This window comes from Paroedura picta, chromosome 1 (assembly GCF_049243985.1).
Source record: "Paroedura picta isolate Pp20150507F chromosome 1, Ppicta_v3.0, whole genome shotgun sequence".
Lineage (NCBI taxonomy): Eukaryota > Metazoa > Chordata > Lepidosauria > Squamata > Gekkonidae > Paroedura > Paroedura picta.
This window is the reverse complement of record NC_135369.1, coordinates 110,570,766-110,593,666: the sequence shown is the minus strand read 5'-3', so window position 1 is coordinate 110,593,666 and position 22,901 is coordinate 110,570,766. Positions and strand designations below refer to the sequence as shown.

The 22,901-nt window shown below is 39.3% G+C and overlaps 1 protein-coding gene across 2 annotated transcripts in view; it reads left to right on the top strand.

Annotated features, from left to right (window-relative positions):
* Positions 1-10,844: 10,844 nt before the first annotated feature.
* Positions 10,845-22,901, top strand: part of ENPP3 (ectonucleotide pyrophosphatase/phosphodiesterase 3) — a 75,153-nt gene continuing 63,096 nt past the window's right edge. The window contains exons 1-2 of one of the 2 annotated variants that reach the window (XM_077352803.1): positions 10,845-11,058; positions 20,766-20,844. In XM_077352803.1, coding sequence (XP_077208918.1) covers positions 10,936-11,058; positions 20,766-20,844 — 202 coding nt within the window. In that variant the 5' untranslated portion in view covers positions 10,845-10,935. Of the gene's footprint in view, positions 11,059-17,872; positions 18,010-20,765; positions 20,845-22,901 lie in introns of those variants that run through there. The other variant, XM_077352794.1, reaches the window with a different exon arrangement.

Sequence of the window (22,901 nt, the reverse complement as noted above, 5' to 3'; positions counted from 1 at the left end):
TTCTGGTTGTGGGACCAACTTATTGAACTCCCTGGCATAAGTTATAGTGATAGCTTAAAGTAACCAGATTGTACCCACTGAAAGGTGGGATGCGGTGCCGCCATCTGCACCCCCCGCGCACTCCCCAGCGGTGGTGGCGGCGGCATTTATCAGGGTCTTTAGATCACGCTTCGATTCATCAAGTTCTGCTCGTGGGACCAACTTGTTGAAATCTCTGGCATAGGTTATAGCTATGGCCACTAGTGTAGATATCTAAAAGGGGTTTAGACAAATTTATGTAGCGTGGTCCCTCAATGATAGTTAAATGAAGTCTTCATGTTTAGAGGCAGTATGAAGCAAAGTAGTTTTTTGTCACTTTATACTCAAACTGTCTTCCTTTCCTTCCTGATTTGGAATGTTAATTGCCCTCAGATGCATTCATTTGATGTAGGCCAACACTCAGTACCCACATAGGTCATTCTGCTTGCTAATAGTTTATGCAGGAAACCTGTAGGGTGAGGTAATTCAAACCCTGAGGGTCCCATTCATCCAGTGATTCGTTAGGGAAAAATCAGGTCAGCCTTGGCTTGGAGATAAGGGGAATAGGGGGAGGTAACTTTTCTTCAAGGAACAGGACAAAGGAAAGTGCCATCTCGCTCGAGGTAGTAAGTCAATCTTTATTTTATCATTTTTGCTTTGTATCTTTTATGTGTTTTGCATGTTATATGATGATAAGCTCCTTTTGAGGAGCCTGAATAAATCTTGTTTAGTTTTATGAAGTCTCTGGTTGTTTGTATGCCTTAGAACCTAACTTCTTGACAGGCAGTATAGCCCTAAATGTTTTTTTTGGGGGGGTTGGAAGAGACAGCAGAGGAAGACTTTTGCTTTGATGTGTATGACACCCTCCTCCCACTTCCTACTCTCTTTCTCTTTACTGACTGAACTGTCCTAGTAATGTGGTTTTCTCTTTGCTGAAGAACTCTAGTTGTCCTACCCTGTCATAGATCAAATCAGGAATTGGAATTTCTGAGGTAAAACGAGTACATGCATAGACTTCAGTTCTTCTATTTCAGTCAAATGAGAATTTCTTAAGCTTTTCATAGTGATGGAAAACTTTATGTTGGGAAGCTTTTGTTCCATTGTTTTCCTAAAACACTCCAGTATGCTTTAAGTATTCTCCGTATTGAATAGTGGGTTCAATAAGACACAGAATTGCTCTTAGAGTGAAATATCAGCTCTTTATTTGGGATCAGACCAAGAACTGGGGAAATATAGCCCACCACCCTAACTTTTATACAACCCCAGGTTCCCACTAGAGCCTGTGACTGGCTCCTTGCACATTCTCAGGTTTAAACTAGGTAATTGGACTGTTCAAATGATCCTGTGGCAGGACTGATCCTACCTGCCAGCCAAATAACATTAAATGTCCCCACTGTTTGAACTGCGCTTCCCACTCTGCGGGTCCATTTCACTGCATATACAAAACTCTGACTCTTGGTTTCCAGAAAACTGATGCAGTATTTCCCATACCCAAACTCCTTCTCTTGAAACTCCTGTACTTGTATTGAGTTTTTAACTGCCTCTTAAGGTCTCTAAAAGCAATTTTTAACCATGCCAGTCCAGAGATTTCATCAACCTTCAAAGTTAACTCCCTGTTTGACTTGACAGGGAAATTCTCCTCTCACTAGAATATTTTCTTTGGTCCAAATGGGAATTGTCACCTAACTTCCCAAACCTTCTTGCCAATTTCCCCTCAGTTGTCCTCTTTGTGTTAAACTGCTCCCAGTCAAGCCTGAGTCCTTCCCTGGTTCCTTCCCTGCCTATGGTGTTGCAGAAGGGACACAAAATGTCTCATTTGTCTCCGTGGTACTTTGCAGCACCACAAAGCCAAATGGGCATTTATTCACCCCCATGATGGAGGGATGGCGTAATGCTATCTCCCATGCCCCCTCACCCCCCTCACTTGTGGCATGGCGATGAGCGGTGGAATCTTTCTGCTCCAGAGTTGTGCTTGCACACATGCAACTCCAGGGTGGAAAGTGTGCAACGGGGGATTTCTTACCCCATTAGTACATGGGAAGCAGCAGAGCATGGTGCTCCGCTGCAAGAAACCAGCGGTGACCCAGCATGGCTACCACCTTGCATAATATACCGACTTGACTCTTTTCTGCTAGTGCTGAAATCAGCCTTAATTCTCCTCAGCATTCCATTCAGAAGTCTTTTGCGGTTCATCTGATCCTACCCAAGCAGATCTCCTGAGCAGCTTGTCACTTAAAGCTCTTTGGCTCTGTGAAGAATTAATCCTTCATACTCCTTTAGTTGTTTATACAGAACTTCTAAGCTTGCAGTCCATCACCTGTCCCACCCTTTGAGTTCATTGCTTCAGTGGAAGTTCTTACAAGCCTCTCCTGCACAACAGTGAAGCATATGGGTGTGTTACCTTTTTGTTTACTTTACTTCATCTTAAACTAACATATATAAATGTAACATTTAAAATGCATTTAATAACCTGTTTCAATCACCTCCACCCTTAAGTGGAGAGTTTTGGAGAGCTCATCTGCACTGATATTCTCCTTCCCTTTTATGGGCACTATGTCATCAATACGAGCACGAGTAAAACACTTAACCCCATTTACAGTTTAGCCACCAACCTTTTGAACTTGGCTGTGACTTTCCAAAGAGTCCTCTTGGGTCACCAATGTAGTGTTTCCCTGGTCCTTAGGATCCACTGTTTTGTTAGATCAATGGTGGAAATGAAATGTGCTACCCCAGTGCTTTCCACCAGTTCACCCAACCTTGCCATCAGATATACTTCAGGGATTGTAACTAGGGTTGTGCGTGGTGGCGTCCGAAGTGGCTGTTCCAGGCCATAGGGAAGGGCGGTATACAAATATAAATAAATAAATAAATATCCACTGATGGCTGTTTGTTGGACAAAGCTAACAGATGGATTTAATTTATATCTATTCATAAGTATAATTATTCTTCAATATGAAATGTTACATGTTTCCATTCTGACCTATAAAATCTTGAGCCCATTCTGCACTACAGGCAGTGTTGCTAAATCTGTGTGCTACTGAAAATTGCTGCAATCAAAAGCAACAGGTCTCGGTAATGCACACAGCCGTTTCTATAGAAAAAAGGCTTTCCCACTAGCGCTGTTCTGGTAACGCACAGTTTCCGGTCTCGCTGAAATCGCAACAAAGTAGGCAATATTTTTCCGCTCTTCCTCCCGCTCCTGGCCGTCAATCAAACAGAACAACCAATTAACTGTTGTGTTCGTGCTTCCCTTTAAAAACTGTTTTTTAAAAACCCGAAAACACCAGTAGCAACGCATATTTGTTCATTCGATATATCAGAAAGACCTTTTTTGCTGGCGTAGGAGCTGGCACTTAATTGTTTACACACTCTTAAAGTAACCCCCCCCCCATGCTATTTGTTGCTGAAATTATGGGCAGTGTCGAATGGGGGGCTGTATTGTGCTTGGAAACTTTACAGACAATTGCTTGTGAAGGGATTTCAGCCAAAGAAGCATCGCTTATTTGTTGCTAACTGCTACATCACACCAGCCTTCATCTCCTCATTTCTTCTCTCTTTTCTCTCCTCCCCTTTCCCCCTCTCTCTCCTAGCAGTCGTGTGTGTGTGAATGATGGTTTGTGGAGGAGAAATCTCAGTCATCTTACAATTAGTATGAAAAGCACATAAGGGTGACTAAATGGGACTGGAATTCTTCTGACCCTCCCAGGATAACCCCCTTTGTTTTGGAATGCTTTCCTTATTGGATGATACTAGTGCTGCCAACAGCCTGGAGGAAAAAGAATCCCATTCCTTTGATAGTGGATGTGAGTTTCTAGATGATATATTTACTATGAAAAGCTTCAGCTGCCTATTTCTACAGTTTAGACCTCTATTAAAGGGGAAGGACAGTCTTTTTCTCCAGGCTGTGGGCAACCCTAGCTAAGAAAAAAAAAACGAATTCAAGTCTAAAGATGGAAAAGCATCAGCCCATGCAATAGTTTGATACTAGGACTTCAGGCTGCTCATTGACGCCTGCAGACTTTCCTTGGGTTATATTAGTTGTGGACTGCTCAGTTATTTTTGGCATCTTTGTGGGGGGCTCTCTGCCCTTTCTTCTTCATCACTACTATTAGAATGCCAATGAAGCACAGTGTTTTAAATAAAATCAGCCCTCAGTCCAATAGCTTCTTCCCACTACCCAAAGGACATATAATTACAGTTAAATCCCTAGGACACAGCTCTAAGAGCACACCTACTCATTATCTCATTACAATTTTTCTGTTTTATCATAAAAATAAGGTATTACATTTTGCATGAAGACAAAAAAAGGGGGAACTTGTTTTATTTTATGGCATCACTTATAAAGGCTTGGCTTTCACTGAATTTCCTTAGCATTTGTATATTTGATCTTTCTTGTTAACTCAGAAGTTCTCCAAGACCCGAGGCTTCCGGTTGCATGGGGGAGAGGTGAGATGACCTTCCTTGCTCTCTAGAGCTCAAGGCTGCTAAAGGGAATTTTTTTTCTTTTGCTGGAGATATTGAGTCCGGTCTTTGTTCCTGGAGAAAGGGGAACAAAAGTAGGTGCCTGCTGTAAGCTTAACTCTTCAGAAGAAGCGGAAACGAAGGGGAATTCCTTCTCCGCAACAGAAGAGCGGCACAGCTCTGAAAGTTTGGCCGTTCCCTTTACAAAATATAAACACCTCACCGGAACCTTGCAGCTTCATTTAATATGGATAATTAAGAGAAAGGCGTAAATATGAAGTACCACTGAATACAACAAAGAGATAACAACTGCGTGAGTAAAAGAACCACTTGAGGGGAGGAGTTTTACCTTCCAGCTGAGTTTGTTTAAGGCTGTGGGAGGTGAAGAAAGGAATTCAAGGTTATTGAAACAGCATGATTGTTGAGAAAATATCCTTCATATGTGTCAGCTAAAGTAAATATCTTTGGCTTTGTGTCTTGATTTGGAATACCTCTGGATAAATTAAACTAAATATGTATGGTCTCTTTAAGAGGGAATACAGTATTGGTTTTTCCTAATCAAACTTGTTGATAGGGAAGTGCAACTAGAAGGCCATTTGGAGATTAAGCAGACTGCGAATAAACAAATGAATAAAGGTAAAAGCCAACAGAGTTACCAGACATCCCTGAGAAGGTTTTCATTTGCTGGTAAAGGGGACCCAAGCTCCCAAGCCTCTCAGACCAGAAGTGACAAGATGAATGTAGAATTAAATGAATCACTAACAACAATAAAGCAGATCTTGCAAACGAATACGGGGGCAATTAACTAACTGAGTTTGAATATAAAAGAGTTAACCAAAAAACAAGGAGGACTGGAAGAAACAACAAAAAAAAATAGTGGAAGATTTGGAAGAAATTAAAAGGAGAATGGACAATAATGAACAAACTGTGGAAACTATAAGAGAAGAACGGGAGAAACTTGAGGACCAAATGGCCATGTTGGAAAAAGAGAGCATACCCTAAAGACAAAGAGAGCATACCCTAAGATTTAGGGGTCTACCAGATAAAGATAAGGATGCTATTGATATTAGGAAATTTATGATAGATGGACTGGCCAAATTACTAAACGTTAATGTGGAATATATGGAAGACCAAGTTGACACAGTATTTTGGGTTAACTTTGTATATGCAAAACAACATAAACTTCCCAGAGATTGTCTTATCCAATTTACTACAAGGAATATAAAAGATCAAATTTTGCAAGAGCATTATAAAACACCTTTTTGTGTTGTGGGAGAACGTATTAAAATTTTAAAAGAGATTCCAGCAAGGCTTCTGAGGAAAAGAAAATATTATAATTTTTTGTCCACAGCCTTAAAGAACAAAGGAATAAAATACAGATGGGAGCTACCAGTGGGAATATCCTTCAGCTATAGAGGGAAAAAATATAAGTTTACAGAACAGATCAAGACACAAGCTTTCTGGTGAAAATACAAGAAAGAACTTGACCCAGATCCAGATTTTGATAACTAAGTGGTTAATAACTTTTTGATTTTTTTTGTAAGTTTTTGATTTTTTTTATTCCTATAAATGAGTCTTAGGTTTTTTTCATGGAATGTTAATGGGTTGAATGGGAAAAGCAAACGTGGAAGGGTCTTCCATTTTTTGTATAAACAAAAAGTCGATTTAATTTGCTTACAGGAGACACATATACGTAATAACGATAGAAGGTTGTTGATAAGGAGAAATTTAGGTCTTGAATTTGCTTCTTGTTATGCGAAGAAAAAGAGAGGAGTAATTTTTTTATGTTAAAGAGAAACTAAGCCCCAAATTGATTTATAGTGATAAGGATGGTAAGATCTTAATAATTGAGATTGTGGTAGATGGAGTTAAGATGACTTGTGTTGGTATATATGCACCGAATGATAAGAAATTACTAGAGTTACCCAATGAGGATATGATCTTGATGGGTGACTTTAATGGAGTAATAGATAAAGGACTAGATAGAGATAGTACCCAAAAAGTTAATATAAAAGACAAAATAGATGGATCACTTCCCCAAAATTTTCACAAGATGGTAAGTCAATTAGGTTTGGAGGATATATGGAGAGAGCGAAATCCAAGACAGAGAGAGTATACATACTACTTAAATAGATTTAACTCCAATTCCAGAATTGATATGATTTGGGCAACAAAGAGAGTTATGAACAAAGCCATTGATATGGAATTTCACCCTAGGTTCCTTTCAGATCATAGATAGGAATGACCTATAAAGAGAGTTGAAGGAAAAAGAGGGGATGGAGATTGAATGAGAGATTATTAAAAAATATGGAGGTGATAGAAAAAGGTAAAGAAAAAATTAGAGAATATATGGAAATTAACTGGAATAACAATACAAGTATAGGCAATGCGTGTGATGCAGGGAAAGCATTTATGAGGGGTTTCTTCATCAACCAAAGTGCAATTATTAGAAAGAAGAGACAAAAGAGACAAAAAGAATTATTAGAACTAATTCAACATAAGGAAAAACAACTTCAAATATAGAAAACTAGATCTATTGTTAAAGAGATTAATATTATTAAAAAAGAATTGGAAGCAATTATGGATAAAGAATTAGAGTGGAATCGGGAGTGTCTCAAACAAAGAACATTTGAAACCTCAAATTGACCAGGTAAATTATTAGCCTTGAAGTTGAAAAAACATAAAGAAAGCAGAATTATTAACAGAATTAGGTCTGGACATGAATTAATATTTGATCCAAGTAAAATTAAGGGTGAGTTTGTAAATTTTTTCCCAATCTTTATAAACAGGAAGAACCAAAAATAGATCAAATTAGAAATTACATTGAACAACAAAAAATAAGAAGTTTAACTGAAGAACAGAGGGAAATATTAAATAGTGAAATTAGTTTAGAAGAGCTTGAGACAACCATTAGTAAGCAAAAACTAAATAAATCACCAGGACCTGATGGCTTGTCAGCGGTTTATTATAAAATGTTTAAACAAGAATTGGTAAAACCTCTACTTGAAATGATGAACCAGGTACTGAAATTTGGTGAAATTCCAAACTTATGGAAAGAGGCAAATATAACACTCATACTTAAAGGGAATGTGGACCAAGAGGAAATAGCAAATTTTAGGCCCATATCACTTTTAAATAATGACTACAAAATTTTCATGAGTATACTGGCACAAAGATTGAAAAGGGTTTTGGGTGAGTATATCCACAAAGATCAGGCGGGCTTCTTACCAAAGAGAAATGTTAAAGATAATATGAGAGTAGTACTAGATATCCTTGAATATTATGAGAAACATTGCGAAAAGAAGGTGGCTTTAATTTTTGTTGATGCTGAAAAAGCATTTGACAATATTTCTTGGTATTTTATGATGCAAGCTTGTGAAAAGATGCAGATGGGGGAACATTTTTTTTAGGAGTATAAGATCAATTTATTTAGATCAAAAGGCAAGAATTATAGTAAATAGTGATTTATCAGAAGAATTTAGAATATATAGAGGGATGAGGCAAGGGTCTCCACTCTCACCCCTACTTTTTATATTAGTTCTTGAGGTATTATGTAATAAAGTTAGATCTGAACAAGGGATTAAGGGCACTAAAATTGGTCAGTAGGAATATAAATTGAGAGCATTTGCTGATGACGTGGTCTTCTTCTTAGAGGATCCTCTAAACAATATGAATGAAATGTTGGAAGTTATTAAGGACTTTGGTCAGGTAGCAGGATTTAAGATGAATAAAAGTAAAACAAAATTATTGATTAAAAATATGAAGTATGAAGAAGTGGTAAATTTACAGGAGATGAGTGGTTTGAGATGTGAAAAAGGTAAAATATTTGGGTATCTGGTTGACTAATCAAAATATAACACTATTCCGTAATAATTATGAGTAAGTATGGGAGGATAATAAGAAAGATCTAATTTTATGGAATAAACTTAACCTCTCTTTGTTAGGAAGGATTTCAGCTATAAAAATGAATGTGTTGCCAAGGATGATGTATTTATTTCAATCAATCCTGATTATAATTAAGAAAAATTGTTTTTTAAAATGGCAGAAAGATATTCAAAATTTTGTTTGGGCAGGGAAAAGACCAAGAATTAGTTTTAGAATCTTATCAGATTCAAAGGAAAGAGGCGGGCTATCTCTTCCAAACCTATATCTATATCATGAGGCTGTTAAATTAGTTTGTATTAAAGAATGGGTGACATTGCAGGATACCAGACTACTAGATCTTGAGGGTTTTGATAGACGATTTGGATGGCATGCTTACATGTGGCATGATAAAGAGAGGATACATAAAGATTTTAAGAATCATTTTGTAAGAAGAGCCTTACTGCAGACATGGAATAGATATAAAGTTAGGTTAGAGAGGTGTACCCCACTTTGGATTTTTCCTAAAGAGATAGTTAAAAGACCAGAAAAGAATATGAGAGATCAGTGGATTAGATACAGAGATATTTTGACTAACTCAAAAGAAGGCACTAAAAAGTTGAGGTGGGAAGAAATGTCTGAGGCAGTGGATGGATGGTTTCAGTACCACCAGCTATATGAATGTTTTAAGAGAGACAAAGCAGCGGGCTTTAGTTTTAAGAAATCCAGATTTGAGATAGCGATAATAGACAAGGATGAGAAACTTATATCAAAGGTTTATAAAATACTATTAGGGTGGGACACTGAAACCGAAAGTGTTAAATTAGTCATGGTTAAGTGGGCCAAGGAACTAGGCTATTCAATAGACTTGGGAACATTTATGGAAGAAACAAATTAAGTTCTCAGATAGTTATGATCTGAGGGAAAATTTTTATAAAATGTACTTTAGGTGGTACTTAACTCCGTCAAAATTGGCAAAATGGTCTCAGAATACTGACAAGAGATGTTGGAAATGTAAGATAAATGAAGGCCACTTTTTTCATATGCGGTGGAGCTGCCCAGGGATGGTTACATTTTGGAATAAAATATATGTAGAACTTAAGAAAATGCTGGGTGTTAACTTCAAAAAGAAATCAGAACTATTTCTATTAGGTATAACGAGAGATGAAATACCTAAAGAATTGAATATATTGTTATTGTATGCCTTAACAGCAGCCAGAATGGTGGTAGCAAAAGTTTGGAAAACAAAGGAGACCCCATCGCTGGAGGATTGGAAAATGAAATTATTGGATTTTTCAAAAATGGCTTCCTTCAACAACAGCATTGTTGAAGGACACAGACTTAGAAAAGTATAAAAATCAATGGAGACCATTTTGGAATTATATGGGGAAAACATATATAAATGTGGAGTGGGAATCCTCAGTTGAGATTTAAATAGGAGGTTCAGAATTTGTTTATTTGTATTTGTCTCAGTGTACAAAAATTATACAATATGTTGTATAAAGTGTTACTAGAAGTTTAATCATGTTATATTGGAAGACTACAAGATTTATGTTATTATGGAAATGTATTATTAATAAAGTTACTAATAAAATAAATTTAAAAAAAAAGTTCTCCAAGACCAAATTTTCCATGAATTAACTATACTTTGGAAACTCAAATCTGTGTATGTAGATAGTATAATTCGAACAATGATTTTGATTGAAACTCAAAGGCAAAAGTAGGCAACTTTATTTCCAGATTTGTAGTTTAAATGACATTACCTGGATTATTGTTCATGTTTTGAATTATATTATTCAGGTTCTAATCACCATATTAAAGTCTATCAATTCCGTTTCCTAAAGGATCTGTAACTGCCGACTTAGAGCCTCAAACACTTTTTCTTAATTAGTTCCCCAAGCTGCTCTTTTACATATTTCCACGTATCCTTTTGTGATTGTTGTGTTAACTTGCATTTCCACCATTGATATGAACTGTGATCTACAAATACTTTTTAGCATTTTTGTTTACGGGTTTACTGTTCCTTAAGTGAAACAGTTTTATTTGAACTACATGTTGTCACAGAACTTTCCTAAGACATGATATTCCATGTTGTACTTGGAATCTGCCTTCCCCTAGGCCAGGGTGGTGGTGCTGGAGATGGCATTTTTCAGATCACTACAGGAACTAGATTCAGGTGGGTAGCTGTGTTGGTTTGTAGCAGTGAAACAAAGTTTGAGTCCAGTAGCACCTTTAAGACCAACAAGGCTCTATACAAGGTATAAGCTTTTGTGTGCATGCACACTTTGTATCTGACAAAGTGTGCATGCACATGAAAGGCTATGCCTTGAACAAAACCTTGTTGGACTTAAAGGTGTTACTGGACTCAAACTTTGTTCTACTGCATGAACTGTGATTTCAAAAATGCACTGCAAGTTTTAGGCATGCTGATTCATTGTTGTCCTAGGAATTTCTTCATGCCCATCCCTCAAGGACTCTGATCTCATTTATATATCGTCAGAGCAGATGGACAATCACTCAGTATATTCTGAGGTGCAGCAGAATTGGACGGAGCAAAAATTCTAAGGAAAACAAAGGTTTATAATTACAGAAATAATGGAAATGTTATCTGCTGGGAAAACAAACTTAAACCAAAGCAGCCGAATGGAGCTGGTGAATTTACAAACAGAGGAAATGGTTAAGAGAAAAACTCTTCAAAAGTATAAGATACTCTGTGCAGTAAGTCTTTTTCTTTCTTTAATTTTTTTTAAATTAAAAGTTACTGCATTGCAGTAACTTCAAATGTCATTACACTTAACTGAATAAACTATTAACTAAATCCTTTTAGCATCTAGAAATTATCTGGCAGAGATCAAAAGGTATGTGGAATGCTGCTTAAACAAAGCGATGCCTATTTTTAATGTTCTTGTCTCACAAACTACAAAAGTAATGACAGGAAAAATTGAAACCTCAAAGGCTGAAAAAATGCAGAAATCCCGATAACTTGAGGCAATCTATGTACTTCAGCTTTTAGACAATGCAGCAAACCTTGTTTGTGTTTTAAAACAAAAAAGGAGACTTCTGTTACTAGCATATGGTACTTTCATTCATAACCTTTGTAACATAGTGGCTCATGGTGGGACTATCAATGGATGGGTTTCTCCAAGGATCCGATATTGGCTTAAACAGAGTATGTAGGACCACAAGGATAGAAACTAAATAAATAAACAATGTTTTAAAAGAGCCAGCAATGCTTAATGTTATAATTGCTGCACATATTATGTGTGTTATATCCAGATCACATCACTGATTTCTAAGATGAAATCCAGGAATCAGCCATGCAGGCTGAGCCTGTGTGCATAGCAATTTGATATGTGCAAGTCTAATTTGAATGTTAAGGCCAGGAGGATGGCAGCTGGTGGCAAGGAGGTATGCTGAGTGAGCAGAAAGGTATATAGAAGGCAATGACGGGGGAAGTGTACAATCTGATCTGGCACTAAAATCTCCTAGCAACATCATTCAGAAATGTGTGTGTGTGTGTGTGTGGGGGGGTGACCTATTCTGGCTCGTTCCCCTTCACTTACCTGTTAGAGTGCAGCATAGCTGCTGTTCCTGTTCTCTCTTCCCATAGCAGCCCACTGGGTTCACATGGTGGGGGGCAGCAGTGGTAGCAAAGGCTCCTGCTCCCCTACCTGCACTTTTGCAGAGGAGAGGCAGTGTCTGGGGCTGGTCTCAGGGGCAGAGGGGCTGACCAGTTGCTCTTCCATGCCCATCTGCAACAAAAAGGTATGAGATGGCTGGGCTGGCAGCGTGGGTAGAGGCAGCAGCAGCTTCTAGTCCTTCCTCTGTCTACATCATTGCCACCTCATCCACATATGGTGGAAGGAAAGGGTGCTTCTACACTTCCCTACCCACCCATATCCCACACTTCTAGTTTAGTTGGCAATAGCAGCTCCTTTCCACATCCCTGGTCTTATGCCTGCTGCTGATGACACAGCTGCACTGTCTGTGAGATTATTTATGAGGAGTTTACTCCTCTACTTTCTTTAACTTTTAAAATATTTGTGCAAACCTGGGGGTGGCCCAAGTTTTAAAAATATCTGTTTTCTCTTTACATGCCTCCAATTAACAGATATAAGTATCTGCACATAGGCCATGTTGAGAATTAAATTAGTCACAACCAGGAACCTACAAGAAAGTTGCAGGGAGGGTACATTCCATCCCCCCTTTGTTTCCTTTCCTTTCCTTACTTCTTTGGCAATCTTACCTATCTTTTTCTCACCTAACTCATTCTTCCATCCCTGACAATTCCCACCTCCTTTTCCCCCTATACCTCTTCTCCAGGAATCCTCCCACTTCCCTTCTTTGTCAATACCCTCCCCCCCCCCCAATTATGCAGGTTGGCTAGATTTTTCCGAAGGAGAAGCTGTCAAAGAGAGGGAAGAAACGAAAATGGGGGGGGGGGGGAAGGTAAATTAAAGTAGGTTGTCTAGTGGGTGGGAAGAACTGAAGAAAGTGGATAAAGGGATACGCTAGCTACAAGGGGAGAGTATACTGGGGAAATGATCTTTCCTCACAAGTCCTCGTGAGTCCCCCACTGTTGGATATATAATGAAATCTATGGATGTTAATAACACTATTTCTCTCCTGCTCTTAAATTACTTTTCTGCTCTTTCCCCCTCACTATCAGAATAGCACTGCGGTCTGTGCTGATTAACCACTGATGGGGAGAAGGCAGGAAATGATGGGGAGAAGGCAGGACTAGCAAAAAATGCTAAAAACAACAAAAAAGTTCATTTAGTTATATTCAAAGTAAGAAAACAAATAGGGACATGATAGGACCATTGCAGGGACAAGAAACTGATAATGTAACAGGTGATGAAGAGAGGGGTGAACTGCTTAATTCCTACTTCTCCTCAGTCTCCTATTGCAAGGGGAATCATGCTCACCATGGCAGCATCATTTAACGTGATGAAGGATGGGAGTTGTCACCTAGGATCACTGTAGGAGTAGTCCATAAATACATAGTTTCTTTAAATGAAACCAAATCCTCTGGGCCAGATGAATTGCATCCAAGGATACTAAAAGAACTTGCAGATGTAATTCCAGAGCCTGTGCCCATTATTTTTGACAATTTTTGGGGAACAGGTGAAATGCCAAAAGAATGAAGACGAGCAAATGTTGTTTGAGATTTCCCTCATCGTGTAGCAAATTGGGCAAAAACTCACACCAGCTCCTGCACAGCTGCGGGTTGCTGCTGATGTCATGAGTAGGCAGCACTAAAACCTGCAAACAATGAGAGGCTGCCCAGAGGCAAATTCCTTATGCGGAATTGGTCTCAGTTTGAGACCCTGTCAAATGTGAGATGCAAAAGTAGTAAAGAATTAAGAACTTGAAGGATCAGAGTGGCAATGCTAGCATTTTATAATCTTAAAGGGTTAAGAAGAAGAGTTGGTTCTTATATGCCACATTTCTCTACCCGAAGGAGGCTCAAAGCAGCTTACAATCATCTTCCCTTTCCTCTCCCCACAACAGATGCCCTGTGAGGTGGGTGAGGCTGAGAGAGCGCTGATATCACTACTTGGTCAGAACAGCTTTATCAGTGCTGTGGCGAGGCCAAGGTCACCCAGCTGGCTGCATGTGGAGGAGTGCAGAGTTGAACCCAGCACGCCAGATTAGAAGTCCGCACTCCTAACCACTACACCAAACTGGTTCTCGATCCTGCTCTCCATTTTTTAAAACATTTTCATTTCTCCAAGGCTGTTAGATCAGCCATCAGTTCAGTTCATGCTCTGTCCTTGGAAATCAGTACAAGCAAACATTTGTTTGAACAGTTCACACATTTGTTCAGGCAAAAAAACAACAACAAAGACTGCATAATGGCAGACTACTTTCCCACAATTTTGCTGTTTGCTGCCACCACCACCTTCCCTTAAGTTGTTTGCTACATTAAGCCAGCATGGTGTGTAGTGGTTCAGAGCTGTGGACTTTAGTCTGGAGAACTGAGCTTGCTTCCCTACACATGAAGCCTACTGGGTGACCTTGGGCGAGTCACAATTTTCTCAGAATTCTCTCAGCCCCACCTACCTCACAAGGTGGCTGCTGTGGGGAGAGGAAAGAAATGTGATTGTAAGCCTCTTCAAGGTACAGAAAAGTGGAATATAAAAGCCTATTCTTTTTTTGTTAAATGTGTGCAGGGGAAATGTCTCCTGTGTTCCTTATTGCTCCAGCTCTTAATGACTGCTAACAATGCAGACCTGTAACCAGAATTTTGTTGTTTGGGGGGCAAATTTTTGGTTAAGGGGATAGTGGAGGCACCAAAACCTACGGGCAGCTGCAAAGACTCTGTATGCATTTGAGAATGCATTTTTTATAGGAGAAAAGCACAGTGAGTCCAGTTCTCTTCTGTCTTTAACAGCAATTTGATCTGAAGATATCAACAGGTGATGCTTCGTGGCATGGGAAAGCTATTTGCCGGTAAAGACCTAAACATCAATTTCCTGATACACAGAAGATTTATTTGTATTCACCTCTGGGAAAACCCCTGATGAGGAAACACAATACCAGCATGAACACACATGAAGCTGCCCAGTGATGTATCTAGTGTATTTGACAGAGTAGATCATTTTTAACATCCTATCCTTAATTACTTATTCCTAGAATGAATTGCAAATGCATGCAGGAATCTAAGAGCACTTTTATATGTTATTCTTGATTTTGATGGCCATGAGCATTCCAACTGAATCCTTAATGTGAACATAATTAGAGTTGTTGTTATTATCAGCCACCCAGTCATGTCCGACTCTTCCCTGCCTGGATGGGGTGCAGTTTATGACTGTGCCTGTGGCTAGGAATCTGGGGGTGATCTTTGATGCCTCCTTATCCATGGGGGCTCTGGTCACAAAAGTAGCCCAACTGACATTTTTCCATCTGCGTCAGAATACTAGTGCTCTACTGGTCCTTGGACCACCTGGCCATGGTGATCCATGCAATGGTCACTTCCAGATTAGACTTCTGTAACTTGCTCTATGCTGGCCTCCCCTTGTCTTTGACCCAGATATTGCAGCTGGTGTCAAATGCAGTGGCTAGGATCCTCACGAGGTCATCTTGGAGGTCCCATGTCCAGCCCATGTTGAGGCAGCTACATTGGTTGCCAATTTGCTTCCAGACCAGGTTCAAGGTTTTGGTTCTTACCTTTAAGGCTACCCATGATCTGGATCCCACCTATCTGAGGAACCACTTGTCTCCTTATGCCCCTTGCATGGCTCTCTGCTCTGTGGGTAGGAATCTGCTGGTTGTTCCCAGTCCCTGGGAGTAGCAGTTAACAAATACAATTATAAATACATAAATACATAAATGAATTCCAGTGTTTGATTCTTTGAGTTCAAACTATCTCATATTGAACTCAAAAGAATCAAATACTGGAATATATTAATTAATAATTAGAGGTAAAGGTAAATGTATCCCCTGTGCAAGCACCGGGTCATGTCTGCCCCTTGGGGTGACGCCCTCCAGCGTTTTCATGGCAGACTCGATACGGGGTGGTTTGCCACTCCCTTCCCCAGTCACTACCGTTTACCCCCCAGCAAACTGGGTACTCATTTTACTGACCTCGGAAGGATGGAAGGCTGAGTCAACCTTGAGCCGGCTGCTGGGATTGAACTCCCAGACACATGGTCAGAGCTTCAGACAGCATGTCGGCTACCTTACCACTCTGCACCACAAGAGGCTCAATAATTAGTTACCAACTTTTAAATTGCTCCTCTATCACTTTAATTTTAGGTGGGTCTGCACCAAGTACCAGGTGATGTTATTTAAAGTGATACTATAAAAAACTTCCAGTGTCTCTTTTCATTAGTTAAACCTCTGTTAAAAAGTCAGGGCAGTTTCTTTTTCTTACCAGCTAGCTATCTCAGAAATAATTGAGGCAAACCAAAACCACTCTAAACTCCAATGGACTATAGTGAGGTACTTGCCTATTAAAATGGGGCTGGGTCAGACTTGCTGAGGCTGTAATCTAAGAACTATTTTCTGAGAGTAAGTCCCATTAAATAAAATGGAATTTACTTTGAAGTAGACTCATTAAGATCTGCAAATTTAATAAGCACCCTTTCTATTCCTTCATGCAAATCATTTATGAATATGTTGAACAACAGGGCCCAGGACAGATCCCTGAGGAACTCCACTCACCATTCTTCTCCAAGAATACATGAAAGTCACAGACATTTTGCAGAACGACAACTGCCTAACAACCCTGTTACTCTTGTCCTGTGTCATGATGAAGATCTTCTCCGGTTGGCTGATTTCACTTTACTCATCCTACAGCAAATTATATAGGATTTTTTTTGTAGAAGCAGCAATGAAAACTGCTTGATCATTGTGCTCAGAATCCATCTTTGAACAAAAAATATAGCAATTCAGCGAAGGTATGAAGAAGCAGTAAAGATAATATAGAAATGTTATTTCTTTTAAACAGGGTAGCATTATGCCACACACAGCTCCCTTTCCGAGCAAACATAGGAAATCTAGAAATACAAGGTTATGCTAACTTAATTGTTATTGCTTGTTCTGCAAAGGAAAAGAAATACTCCAATATATTTTCAAGTGTGCTGTGATTAATATTAAGCCCTACACGAATCTTGCCTTAGTACCAGGAGAAAGAATTTAGTGTCAACACTTGTTTCAATCAGAACAATTAGTGCAGAAGCGTAGTGAGGGGGAAGGAAGAAAGAAAGATCTTTCAGGAAGAGAGACTTGAAGGATCAGAGTGACTATGTTAGCATTTTATAGTCTTAAAGGGTTAATTCTTAATGATTATTCATTAGAATCATAGAATCATAGAGTTGGAAGGGGCCATACAGGCCATCTAGTCCAACCCCCTGCTCAACGCAGGATTAGCCCTAAGCATCCTAAAGCATCCAAGAAAAGTGTGTATCCAACCTTTGCTTGAAGACTGCCAGTGAGGGGGAGCTCACCACCTCCTTAGGCAGCCTATTCCACTGCTGAACTACTCTGACTGTGAAAATTTTTTTCCTGATATCTAGCCTATATCGTTGTACTTGAAGTTTAAACCCATTACTGCGTGTCCTCTCCTCTGCAGCCAACAGAAACAGCATCCTGCCCTCCTCCACGTGACAACCTTTCAAATACTTAAAGAGGGCTATCATGTCCTCTCTCAACCTCCTTTTCTCCAGGCTGAACATTCCCAAGTCCCTCAACCTATCTTCATACGGCTTGGTCCTATGAAGAGGTATCTCATTAGGAATCTCATTAGGAAGAGGTATCTCATGAGCTCACTAAAAAAGCCATCTTAAGCAGAGTTACATTCACTGACACCCTTCTAAGCTTCAATGGACTTAGAACTCTGTTTGGGATTCCACTGTAAATTTTTGTACACTTTATCAAATTGATAACCAAAAGAAGCATGTTATTCTAGTACTTCTGACTAAATACTTGTTCTCACACTCTGTGTTCAATGCCTGCTCTGAACTTCAAAGCCGTCACCCAGTGCCAGCCTAGTGGGTGTGGACATCAGCAACAATTCCTCCCATGGAATTAACTACATATCCCATTTGGGGGGAGAGGTGTTCAGCCACATTGCAGCACAAAGTTTTCTGCTGCACCACCAAGTTAAGCAGTCATTTTGTGTCCGTAGGTGGGATGTCTAGAAATCAAGCCATATTTGCTCAGGTGAGTATATGGCAACTATAAGCATGGTCTATATTAAAGACAGCGTCATTTTGTGTAGTTTTACTGAAGTTAGGTGTTGCTCAGGTACAGGATGTACTTGTAGTCCTTTATATTAGAGGCTAACATGAAGAACAAGTTGGAAGCTTAGTGTGCTGAGGGAATTAATTGTTCATTGATTCTTGAATTGTTTTCATAATTATATTTGCTTTGAGAGCTCAAGAATACTTCTGTTGCAAATGCCCAGTCAATTCTTTGAGAACAGGTGAAGTGCCAGAAGACTGGAGGCAGCCAAATGTTGTCCCCATCTTCAAGAATGGGAAAAAGGAGGATCCGGGTAACTACAGACCAGTTAGCTTGACATCTATAACTGGCAAAATTTTATAGCAAATCATCAAACAGTCAGTCCTTGAGTAGCTAGAGCACATGTTTGAGATTACTAAGAGTTGGCACAGGTTTCTCAAGAATAACTCATGTCAGATTAACTTTATCTCTTTTTTGAGAAATTGACTAGCTTGCTGGATCAGGGGAATGCTGTGGTTATAATTCATCTCAATTTCAGTAAAGCTTTTGATAAGGTTCCATGTGATATTCTTGTTGACAAATTGGTAAAATGTGGTTGACAGATTGCACCCAAAGGGTGCTTGTAAATGGTTTGTCATCCTCTTGGAGAGGAGTGATAAGTGGAGTGCCTGAGGGATTTGTCCTGGGCCCTGTGTTGTTCAACATATGATTTGGATGAAGGAATAGAAGGGGTGCTTGTTAAATTTGCAGATGATACTAAACTGGGAGGGGTAGTAGACACAGCAGAAGACAGAAACAAGATCCAGGATAATCTTGACAAGCTGGAAAACTGGGGTAAAATGAATAAAATTAATTTCAATAGCAATAAATGTGAAGTTCTGCATTTAGGTAGGAAAAATCAGATGCATCATTATAGGATGGGGCAGACCTGTCTTGGCAGTAACATGTGCGAAAAGGATCTAGGGGTCTTAATAGACCACCCATTGAACATGATTCAGCAGTGTGACTTGGTGGCTAAAAAGGCAAATGGGATTTTGAGTTATATCAAAGAAATATAGTGTCCAGATCATGCGAGGTGATGGTACCATTTTACTCTGCTCTGGTTAGACCTCACTTAGAATACTGTTTTCAGTTTGAGGCACCACAATTGAAGAAGGATGTAGATAAACTGTAGCATGTCCAGAAAAGGGCAACATAAATGGTGAGGGGTTTGGAGACCAAGATATATAAGGAAAGGTTTAGAGAGCTTGGTCTGTTTAGCCTGGAGAGAAGATGATTAAGAGTTGATATGAAGGGCTGTCACAGGATGGTGCGAGTTGTTTTCTGTTGCCCCAGGGGGTAGAATCAGATCCAATGGCTTGAAATTATTTCAAAAGAATTTTCAGCTAAACATCCAGAAGAAGTTTCTGACAGAGCTGTTCCTCAGTGGAACAGGCTTCCTCAGGAGGTGGTGGGTTCTCCTTCCTTGGAAGTTTTAAAGAAAAGGCTAGATAGCCAGCTTACAGAAATGTTGATTTTGTGAATTTAGGCAGATTGTCAGTGGGTGGGCAGAAGGGATTGTGTCCACGCTTGGCTCTTGTGGCCCAATCTTGCATGACCAGTGAAATGCTGATTGCCACTTTGGGGCCAGGAGATGAATTTCTTCCAGGCCAGACTTGCCAGGTATGCTGCTTTTTTTGGGGGGGGGGAGGCATAATCTCGGCATGGAACTGGGGTCACTGTGGGTGAGCAGGTAGTTGTGAATTTCCTGCATTCTGCAGGGGGTAAGACTAGATGACCCTGGAGGTCCCTTCCAACTCTATGATTCTAATACCCATTTGAAGGCAAATTGATTGAGATTTAGTTCTGTAATTATTCAACTGATAAGATATTTAGCTTTTCGATACAGTGTAGGGATTAAATGTGACCGGGGGAAACAGAATCAGTAAATTTTGTTTCTGTGAGCACAAAATCCCATGCTTAGATTGGGTCATGTTGCTGAGAATATATATTGAATTTGAAGGTGGTTTCAGACTCCTGTTAGGGTTGCTAGTGGAGGTGGGTGTACACTGCCACTAAGCTCTGTCTCCCACCCACTGATCAGCTGGCCAGCAGGTGGATTTACCTGGAGAAAGAGAAAAGTCCAGGCCTTGTTACTGGCATTGCAACAAGAAGTGATATCATCATACCAACAATATCCAGGCAATGCACCTTGGAACTTTGATTCTCAAAAGCTTATGCCCTGAAATTCTTATTGTCCTCTAAGATGCTGCAAGGACTCAGATTTGAACTTCATCTACTTCCACACTGATTTATTTGCCCATTTTATTTTTTACGATTTATCCAGGTTGAAAAAGAATTAAGTTGCGAGATCCTCATTATCTAGTTGTTTTTAACTGTTTTAAACTTGTTTGCTTCTGACTACATTCTTTAACCCTCTGGGTTGGATCTTACCATAGTATTCCCTTGGTTGAAGTTGTGTTATAGTAGAAGCATAAAAGATGCATCACTGCAAGAATATTCAGTTCAGTCATTAAGACATTTGCCTCCAGATGTCTGGATTTGGAAAGAAACCATAGTTCAGAAGTAGAGCAGTAGCTTTAGATGAAGAAGGTCCCAGGTTCAATCCCCTCCCATCCCCAGTTGGAGTGAATATATTGCTTCAATTATGATGCTGCTGAAAATATTCCATTATTTGCTGACAATGTATACACAATAGATAACTTTTGCTGTATTGTATTTGGCTTTTTTAACAGATTCTTTTAGCTTCTTTGGTGATTGTATCTCTTGGACTGGGTTTGGGACTTGGACTGAGGAAATCAGCACAACCTCAAGGTATATTTAAATAGTCCCAGTTTTACATAATGTTTTTAAAATTCTGACAAAGATGTATCTTAAGTTTCACTAAGAAGCTACAAGTGTTTCTGGACTGCACCATTTTAGACTGCAGGTAGGGTCTTCTTTGACTGAAAGCACATAAATTCCTTTCTCTAATATCTGGTTTGTAAACCCAGGAGGGCATCTTTATGACCTATTATGCACGGCCACTGAAACGGTGGCATGGAGAACGAGGAGGAGGAAGAAGCGAAGCAAACCGATTATGCACGGGACAGAACATAACGGCGGCAAAACCCAGAGTATCCGATTATGCACGCAGATACTCTGGAGCCGCTTCTGGTTGCACCCTGGTCCCAGGAAGCTCCACTTTCTTCCGCATCTCGCTAATGTGGCTTTATCGGTGGCATAAGTTGACTCTGCACCCGGTTGCCACCTGCAGTGTGCATAATTGGTGTATAATAGAATAGGTTTGTAGTCCACTGCAGTGATTATTTTATGCATAATCTGCTTTTTCTGCGTTGTCTTTGTTTTGCAATTCACTTTCTGTACTCTTCACAGCATACTTTGTCTTAGTCTGTTGTTCTCACTGTTCTATTGCACTGTTATATATTCTGTAGCCCACCTTGAGTCTCAGTGAGAAAGGCAGACTATAAATAAAATAACTTGAGGGGACTTGTTTGGATACAATGGTATTTCCCAATGGGAGTCCTCATCTGTAAGCTGAAGTGTTATAACCCAGACACTGGTTTTCCATTTCAGTGAGAACTTGGCTATAAATCAACCCATGAAAAAGGAGATTACATGCATGTTTTATGTTTGAGCTCATAAAGCCGAGCCATCAAACATTCAATAAAAACCAGAATAGGTTGCTTTTGATTTTTCTGTTTTTCCTTTTCCGTTTATAAAAAAGAGGCAGTATTGCAAAAACAACACAATGGCAATGGGTTATAACAGCTAAATGGCGCCTCTGTGCTTATGAATATCTGATTCTGGGAACAAACACTTCCTGTTTATGAACATTTAGAAACATCTGGAATACTGGAATAGATGAACTCTTGATCTGATTCAGCCAGGCAGTATGGTATGGCTGCCTTCCAGTGAAATTGGGTAAAATCCATTGTTCAGAGTTCATTAAAAACGGTCTTTGAGATATATATGGGAATATTGAAGCCAGATAAAATAACATGATTTCAATGTAAATATTGTTTGGTACAAGCACATTATTTATCATTGAAGGAAGAATTTGATATTTTCTTTGTTTAACTTTCTGTAGATTCCATGTTCAGTTTATAAATGAATGTGAAGTGAGACAAAAGTGTATTTTTTACTCATTTTTTACTTAGTTAAGTAGTGTTAAGCACAATTTGCAATTAATGGAAATATAAGAACCTGCTTATTAATTCAGTTGTGGCTCATTTAAATTATGCAAAATAACAGAGGGCTCAGTTCAGAACTATTCAGTGAATGTCAATTGCCCCAAGTAGGTTGGATCTTACCAGTCTGTTCTGCTGACACCATGTTCCATAGATAAAGCCTCCTCCACAGCTGGAAAGCCTTGTGTTGGCAGAAAGTTTCTTGTGCCAAAGGCCAGAGGAGCATGCCAGCACCAGCTTTAGGGAAGCCTACACAAGTTAGGGAAGCCTACACAAGTTAACCATAGTATATTATGTTCTGAACCCATTCTTCAATAAGTCTCAAAAATAATTGTTTTTTTTAAATAATTTTATTGTTTATTATATAAAGCATTTACAGAGAAATTGTGAAGAAAAAGCGACCAGCTGATATGGTTTGCCATCTCTTTTAACATAGATATTTAGTTCCCATCACATATTATTCCTAATCTAGAAGTTTTTACCATTTTTCTTAGCCAAGTGATTGTTAATACATATGAGAGTATGATCTGTTATAAGAATACATTCTGTTATTATCTTAAATGATATTAGGTCAGTCTCCTTCATAAATTGGCCATAAGTCTCAAAAATAATTGTGTAGATGAAAGGTAAGGAAACAATCCCTCTGGTGTTGTGTACCAGCCCGTGTCATGTATATCCTTT